General features: G+C 34.3%; 1 protein-coding gene across 1 annotated transcript; it reads right to left on the reverse strand.

Moving 5' to 3' along the window:
• Positions 1 to 5,543: 5,543 nt before the first annotated feature.
• Positions 5,544 to 8,423, reverse strand: LOC120129597 (splicing factor U2af small subunit B-like). The gene is made up of 6 exons (XM_039147066.1): positions 8,121 to 8,423; positions 7,911 to 7,997; positions 7,741 to 7,822; positions 7,186 to 7,312; positions 6,637 to 7,101; positions 5,544 to 5,742 (listed from the first exon to the last, which is right to left on the reverse strand). The coding sequence occupies exons 1-5, from the start codon at positions 8,355 to 8,357 to the stop codon at positions 6,684 to 6,686; spliced, it is 951 nt and encodes a 316-aa protein (XP_039002997.1). The 5' UTR covers positions 8,358 to 8,423; the 3' UTR covers positions 5,544 to 5,742; positions 6,637 to 6,683.
• Positions 8,424 to 8,747: the final 324 nt, after the last annotated feature.

Genomic DNA, 8,747 nt, shown 5'->3' on the forward strand with positions numbered 1-8,747 from the left:
AAATAATATCGTTTTAGACATTGAATTTTATAGATGTATCGATTTTATTACTAAACTTAAAAAAGATTGGGTTTTAGGCACTGATTTTTTTATGCAAGTCACGCAATTGACATTGAATCATCCTCATTACTTGTCACTATTCATGACAAAATCAATACCAAAACATTCACATTTTATTCGTTTTTATTCTCATCAGATTGATTTTATATGAATTTCATAAAAAAATGATGAAAATCTATCTAAGGTTGACATGCTAATATTATGATCTCCTTCGATGGACGTTATACGATGTTAGTTTTGAGGTATGTTATTTGTCTTATCGACATAATGTTTCTTGCTGTTTAAGTATTCAAACAAACACTCAAATTCAAGAAAGCTCCTGAACCCCCAAAAATTATACTTTTTTTTTTAGTTTCATCAAATTTGAGCTGTGAAACACTAATCCAATGAGAAGAGAATGGAGTGAAATGTGAACGTTTTGATATTGATCTTGTCGTGAATGACAGCCGATAATGGATAACGATTCACTACTAACGACAATCAAGAAAGTCCCATGCTTAAAAATAAATTGTTTAAAAATTTAGTGATTAAAATAATACACCCTAAAAATTAGCGACTAAAACTTCAATAATTACGACAAGTGATACCATTTTTTCACATCATGTAATTTAATTTTTACAATTCAATACTACTATTGAAATTAAAACTAGATTTTAATTTTATAATTAAAATAAATAAATTTTCAATGATATGAAAGATATATTACCAAAAGTTTAATGGTACGTGTAGTTTATCGTAAATTAATTTCTTTCTGTATCGACCATATTTATAAGCGATTCATTGTTCTCTCTTCTTGTTTGTGCTCCTAAAACTCAAGTTCTTCAAGAACCCTAGCCTCCGCCTCTACTTTCTTCCATCAACAATCATCATGGAGTTCTGGGGTAAGCCCTTCTTTTCCTTTTCTTTTGTCACTTTTTGCTGCTTCTTCCTACATTTTTAGTCTTTTATCTTTTATTATGCTTTGGGAAGCTGTGATCATATATATATATACTTTCTTCCATTAACAATCATCATGGAGTTCTGGGGTAAGCCCTTCTTTTCCTTTTCTTTTGTCACTCTTTGCTTCTTTCTTCCTACATTTTTAGTCTTTTATCCTTTATTATGCTTTGGGAAGCTGTGATCATATATATATATATATATTTGTTTCTTTTGGTTTCCCTTTTGAAATGATACTTTCTTTTCTGAATGGGTTTTTGTTCATCTTATTGGCCGTTCTTGATTGTTTGAACTATTGTCAATGCAAATAGTGTTTTAATCGATTTATTTTTCAAACATTTTCATCATTTTCCAGTATCAGTACTTTTCATTTATCACTATGTTTAAGCACATTTACTTCAACTTTTGGTCGCTGAAGGAAAGCTTTTTGAAAATGAAATTTATTATCATCTTCTGCTTTAAATCAAGCATGATTTTGTGCTCGAGTGTGAACTTCTAAAATTTTAGGTGAGGACAATCTTATAGAATTCTAGGTGGTTGATAAAGATTATCTATAGAAAATACAAAGAAAATATCTAAAATATATGATAATTTAAAATTTAATTATATTGAGGGTATAAAGGCCATAATGTGATTATATATCTGGTTTATACTGAAGGCACGCTCCATATTGGTTTTTTGAGTTTGGCAATTAAATATAGTTGTCATTTTTTATTTACTTGATAGGTATTGAAGCCAAGGCTGGTAAAACAGACCTGGTGCCAATCATGTTACCCGTCTTTCCCAGGTTTGGAGTGATTTATTCATTGAAGTTTCTTTAGTTATCGATGCCTTTCATTTGTTCTTGTTTGTTTAAAATACTCTGCAATGCTACTTGTTTTAGGCATCACTTGGGGAATCAAAGAACAAAGCAGAATCTGTTCCACTCTATGTGAATGTGAATGGAAAGAAGCTTGTTCGTGGGACACTTTCGCATCAGAATTGCCCTCGATTATCTTTTGATTTGGTATTTGAACAAGACTTTGAGGTCTCTCATAACTGGAAAAATGGGAGTGTCTATTTCCTTGGATACAAAACTTCTGTGCCGGACTAAGGATATCCTTTTATTTGGATCTAATTCACTTTTTCGATTGCCAAAAATGTACTTTTTTCATGAATGAGAAGTTTGCTTATGCAATTTTGTGCTTCCCTGACTTGTATGCTCTGTTCTGTTTACCACTAATGAATTCAGTAAGTCCTGGACTGCATTTTGCCTACTTGAAATTTTCATATTTTGATCAATTATGGTAATGAATATTATTCTTATGTACAGATATGTCTACTGATGAAGAAATTAGTGAGGATGAGGAGTGGCTGCAGCAGAAAATGGTAATTTCCCTAACTGTACTTGAAACTATATCAGTGGTTGAAGATTAGATTAATTCTTATATTTAACTGGAAAATGTTATGCTTTATTTCAGGAAAAGCTAAAGCTGATGCAAAAACAGCCAAGGCTGATAGCTGGCAAAAAAGTTTTCAATATAGCATAACCAACCAATAACAAGAAAGATGATGATGAAGATGACAGCGAGGATGAAATTGATTCTGATGAAGATGACATCGATTCTGAGGATGAAAGTGATTCTGAGGAAGATGACAACGATTCTGAGGTTTCTCTTCATGACTAGGCAAATGTTTTTAATGTGTTTTCTTATGATGATCACCTTACCTTTAGTTTATTTGTTCCAGTTGTGTTCTAATATCTGGTGTCCTTGGGCCATTCGGCAAGTTCCCATTTTTCCTAGTAGCATACTCGGTTGTTGTTAATCTTTATGTATCCCTGAATAAATAGTGGAGACATGAAATGCTTTTCCTTCTAGAAATGTGTGAAATGAAATGTATAAGCATTCAATTTCATTTTGATCGATTTTTTTGGTATGTTGGTTTGGTTGTTATCAGTTTATTCCCTGTTTGATTGAACAAACGATTTGTATAGTTGGTTTTGTGAAATTTACATTTTATGTTTTCCGAACAGACTTTCAATGGACGAAAGTTCAGATGATGAGGAGACACCTAAGAAGGTATAAATGTCAGATTGCTTGTGGCTTTTGAATTGTGTAATCCGATTTGATTGCATAAATTTTATATTTTGGTTTGCTTTCAAGGTTGAGTTGAGCAAGAAGAGACCTGCTGAAGTTGCCACCCCTGTTTCTGCGAAAAAGGCGAAAACTGCTGCTACACCTCAGAAGACAGGTTTTTCACATGCAGTTCACTTGAAAGTATTTCAATGCTTTATGGATTGTCAAGATCTTTGATAAAAGCTAACCAGGATTTCGCCAATTATATCTTATTTCGTCTTTTGATTATTGTTCGTCGTAGCTGCAGATGGTAAGAAGGGTGATCACACAGTGACAGCGCACCCATCAAAGCAGGGCTGGAAAGCTTCTACAAGAAGTCCAAAGTTTGGTGGGCAATTCTCTTGTGGATTTTGTAACAATCACTCATCTGTTAGTTTTAAATTTGTTTGCAATTTTGATTGAGTCGGGGTAGTTTATCATGAACACGCAGCAATTTATTGTGTGTTAAATGAAACAAAATGGTTAAGAATTGTTAATGATTGTTAGCTGGATAGTTAGAATATTGTTACAATATTCTTGATTAGTAAAAAATCAGTTTCTATTCTCTTTATCTTTTTGCCATTTTAATCCCAACTAGTCACTGCTCTACATCTCATCGTACGTTGGCCATCGGCTGTTCATCCCTCGGCACCATGCCACCTTTCTCACACTATGAACAGGTCATTCGGCTCCGAGGGTGGTCTAGAATCTCACAAGAAGGCGAAGCATGGTGGCAAATGAGGGGGTCATTCAAGCTCTTATCATGTGCTTTAGCAGTGCAAAGGAAATATCTAGGCATGCTCAAGATTGGGCTGAGGAAGTTGTGAACATGGCTCTTATGTGCATGTTCAATTTTGGAAGAGAGGTTCTTGTCCTGTGGTTTTGGTAGATTTATGGTTTGGTAAACGGGGTTTTATCGTTGAAGAGCATAGGTGTAAATGAATTGAGCTTGAACGAACAAGATTGCGATCATGTTTGTTTATTATTTTTAAAGGTGTTCATGTTTGGTTCTTGTTTCTTTAAATTTTTAACTAATATCCGGTTCAATTTTTAATATTGTGTTCATGTTTGTTTATTAATTTTTGAATGTATTCGTGTTTGCTCGTTTAGAATTTATGAACATGTTTATTTATATGTTCGCGAACATATTTATTTAATGTTCATTTTATGTTCATGAACATGTTAATTTTACGCTCGCTCGTGAACATGTTCATTTACAAACTAAAAATGGTAAAATCACGTCACTAGAGCTTAAACTCCTTAAGTTTCACAATTTAAACTTCAAATTTTTATCATGTGTTAGATTTAGTTTCTACACTCAAAAATATTTTAAATGTAAGAGAGTAAACGAGCTTCTAAATAAAATTATATATAAGCTTGTTCATGATCATAAAAGAACGAGTCGATAGATGAGTTTGTTTGTGAATATAAACAAATGAGTTAATAGATGAGGTTGCCCGTGAATATAAACAAATGAGTTAATAGACGAGGTTGCCCGTGAATATAAACTAACCTAATAAACCTCATTTTCTATATATTTATTTACTAAATGAACATATTTCTTTTTCATAATCGTTTATTTAACTTAACAAACGAACTATTTACAAACAGTTTACCGAACGCTATATTCATTTACACCTCTATTTAAGAGACAACCCTTACTAATTGATTCCAAAACATCTTTCCTTGTATTATCTTTATACGATGATCCATAAAAGAGGACTTTTAGTGTACTTTAGCAAAGGATTAGGCCCTAAGCATCACAATCTTTCCATTTAGCAAAGGATTAGGCCCTAATCATCACAATCTTTCCATCTATGACAATGGGATGTATTGTTGGCCTTTACTTGGTGGAGAGACATTTCAAAATCCTAAGGAATAACCAAAATGTGAACTTTTTATATGATAAGCAAGCAACAACTCCCCGGGTATCTATTATCACCAAGAATAGTGTGACATGGGTTTTCAAGAAACCCTCAAGGCTAAGGAAATGAATATTATTCCCGTAAACATTAGTGTGTTGTAATGGATACGAGAGACTACAACGAAGGGATGCGGCCATCAAAATGTTCAAGTTTTACTTGGGACGTGCACAAGATAAAACGAAAATGCAAGCTGATAAGAGGAGGACAAGGAATCGGAGGCTGATCTAGTCTATATTGAAACTGCAACCGTATAAGCAGCAATCAGTTGAATATCGTTGAGATAACAAGTTTGCTCCTAAATGGTTCGGGACGAATCCAGTTAAATTATCTTCTTTAATCACAAGAAAAACAATGAAACAATAGTGTCTTTTAATCACGAGACAAACTGACACTACTTAATGGTGTCTCTTAACAGGGAAAACATGAGATCCCAAAGAAGTTAATTATCTTCTTTAATCACCAGACAAACTGATACTACTTCATAGTGTGTTTTAACAGGTCAAACATGATTCTCAGAATGGTCCAAACCCTTAATGTGTCAAGTGAAAACAACTTACTACAAAGTCTGCAAACGAATTAAAACTGCTGCAATTAAGGGGTAATCAGATCACAACATCACCTACGACTCTCGCAATAGACTTGACAAGAGGCTTGCTGCTACTCTTTTCATCCCCAACTTAAAACCTGATACAACCTTTAAAACCAAGTTTCTCCAAGGACAAATCCTGTACAACAAATTCCATGAAAAGCTGCAATTAAAATCATGATTCGGTCCCGAGAAGCAGGAATACCTGAACCTGCAAAACTCATAATGTTCATCAACAGGTTTTCTTTTCGGAAATACAGATATAGGAAACAAAACCCCATTTACAACCATAAACTTTGATGGTTCATTAACCTGCATGTGCAGTGGTTACATGGCGACTAATACTATTACATGCACACAAAGACGACATTTTTAATGCACATGCATTTAGATAATCCTGACGGTTTAAGCTAAAACTTAACTCCCATATTCTGATCTTGCACTCCTAACTAAAAATGGAATGAATGGCAATAGTAAAGCTTAATGGTCGCTTGGAAATTGAAACAGAAAACAATGGCCTGAACTTGAGCTTCAGGGTACTGAGTAAAGCTTAGTATAGACCACAGGAAATTAAGGCCTAAACATAGGCTCCAAGGGAGTGAGTAATACTCAGCAAAACATATTTTATTTTAATTTGTTTGAAAGGTTAAAACGCTATTTCTCAGAGTCCTAAATATTTTCAACAAAATTTGAAATGACAAAAACACTGGAGAAAGAGATATCAAGGAAAATATGGTACGTCAACGAAAATAATGAAGCTTATTGGACAGCTGAAGAAAAGGGCACGTGTTCAAGACTTTTTAAATGGTAATGCAGTGAAAAACCATTACACAGTTGCAAAAGGCATGAAACTAAAAGGAAAACGAAAAAAAAATGAAAATCCATATCAAATTATGAACCTGTACACCACCTGCACAGTGGAAAATGGGCTGTAAGCTATATTTACCAAATGTTTACTCTTTGTAGAAACAGTTGTTGTTCCACTAAAGGTGAAGAACGTAAAATTTATTGATAAAAAACTTGAGAGACAAACCAGGCAGAAGGGTTAATCCAGATTGGTGTGCTGCCACAAAGACAAGGTTACTCCTGCTGCTGATAGTGCTTATCATTATTTTGCACATATCCATTGTTACCATTCTCATTGTTATCATTGGCCGCATTTTTATCAATATTGCTAGCATTTTCTTGTTGTTCCCTTTCACGATTCCATTGCTCAATTCTAGCACGTCTCTCCTCACTGCCTTCACGGACTGGGCTACGATTCCTCTTCCCTCCAGGGCTTCTGCTCCGCCCTCTCCGATGGCCAGGACTTGTACTTCTATGCCTTCTGCTCCGGTCTTCATGATAATTCTCCCTATCATCATACCTTCTACTGCGGCCACGTCCACCATATGAATGCTCCTCATGGCTACTACGATGCCTACGAGGGCTTCTGCTTCGGCTTCGACTATGACTTCGCCTCCTTCTAGACTTTCCATATAACTGGCGCCTCAACTCCCTAATGAAAATGAATACAATCAACAAACAAGACCCATTTAAAAAAACCATAGACAGTTAAATCTGATTTGGATGAACATCTCACCGACTGATTCTTTTAAGGTGCATAAAATTGCAATATCCACCACGATTGCAAGTGTTCTCATCATATTGTCTGCAAGTGGCTTCACGGAAGTCCGTCACAGGTGAAAAATCAACAATGATAGGTCGTCCTGCAACAGAATAGGCAAGGCAATTTAGTGATACAAGAATGTTGCAGTACCAATAGATGGAAACTAATCCAAAAGAATAATAACTTAGCCTAAACCCAGTCAATTTTGGACCACATAATCCACTCTCTATACTTCATACAGGTTACAATCTAATTTGAACACAAATCATCTGTACAGGTTAATGAAACTGCTCTGACAGGTTAACCTATATAATATCTAAATCATTTGAACTCATTTATCATATTGTTAACATTTGAAATGCATAAAAAATTATTATTCATGCAAAAAATTTAAATAGGTTAATCACGTCAATCAGTTATCTGTGTCATGTTTAAGTGTATTTAACAGCACTAACAAAAATTTTGGCAAGACAAATAAACATGTTTTTGTTACAAGGACTTTGACACTATTAATTAATTAAGACAAACCAGCATAAAATCTTCCGGTAAGATTTTTGAGCGCATTCGCGGCATGTTCTTCCTCTCTAAACTGAACGTACACATTGCCCACCTGCCCACAAAGTTGAAGCATCAAGCATGATACGAAATTATCAAACAAAGATAATCTCAAAGACACAGCGCCGAAGAGAAAAATTTACCATATGATCAGCCAAGTTATCACATATGTTCAGACTCTCAATTTCACCGTACTTGCTCAGTTCCTCAAATAGATCCTCGTAAAATCCCTGTAAAATTAGCACGAAACATCTAATACACAGTTTTCTTTGTTCTAATTAAAGCAAATAAAAAATATGATTAAATCGGAAGACCTCGACACATCATATCAGAACGTATTATAGGAGAAATACCTCGAAATGCTCTTGGATCTTGCGGGGATCGATTGGATTACCCTGGGCGTCGACGCCGGGGGTAATCATGTCGGGGCGCTGGTACATGTTGGAGAGGAGGAGAGTAGGGCTGATGCTAGGCTTGGTGTGGAGACGCGAGCAGCGATCTCCGTGACGACATGCGCCGATCTTGAAATAGAAGGGACAGTTCACCCTGTCCTTTTCCGTGCCGAAAATCGAAGCCAAGTGCTCCGCCATTTTTGTTTCTCTCTCGAAGGATCTGTTTTTTTTTTTTCCTTTTTCTTTTTTGTGTAGAGGGCCGAAAGTACGAAGAGATGTGAGATTTCAAGATGAAAGGGTTTAGGTACGTATATTTTTATTTTGTTTTAGTATTTAAATTTTTAATTTTTTTTTAAAAAAATATTTTTTAAATTTACCTTTTGTTTTATTTTATTGTTATCATTAAAAATTTATGTATTAAAATGAAATAAAAAATTAATAATAGATATTAAAATGAAACAAAAAATAAATAGCAGGTACTAAAATAAAATAAAAAGTAAACATTATATATATATTGAAAACAATTGAAAGTTTATGTATTAAAACGAAATAAAAGTGATATTTTAAGTACTAAACATATAATTTATC

Source organism: Hibiscus syriacus, unplaced genomic scaffold (assembly GCF_006381635.1).
Source record: "Hibiscus syriacus cultivar Baekdansim isolate YM2019G1 unplaced genomic scaffold, ASM638163v2 tig00001644_pilon, whole genome shotgun sequence".
Lineage (NCBI taxonomy): Eukaryota > Viridiplantae > Streptophyta > Magnoliopsida > Malvales > Malvaceae > Hibiscus > Hibiscus syriacus.

What these genes read in the sequence shown, in the direction of transcription:
- LOC120129597 (XM_039147066.1), bottom strand. Translation starts at nt 8,357, where the DNA reads ATGGCGGAGCACTTGGCTTCGATTTTCGGCACGGAAAAGGACAGGGTG. An exon ending in AGATCCAAGAGCATTTCGAG is followed by an intron (nt 7,998 to 8,120) that starts GTATTTCTCCTA and finishes CTAATTTTACAG; the next exon opens with GGATTTTACGAGGATCTATT. An exon ending in ATAACTTGGCTGATCATATG is followed by an intron (nt 7,823 to 7,910) that starts GTAAATTTTTCT and finishes CTTTGTGGGCAG; the next exon opens with GTGGGCAATGTGTACGTTCA.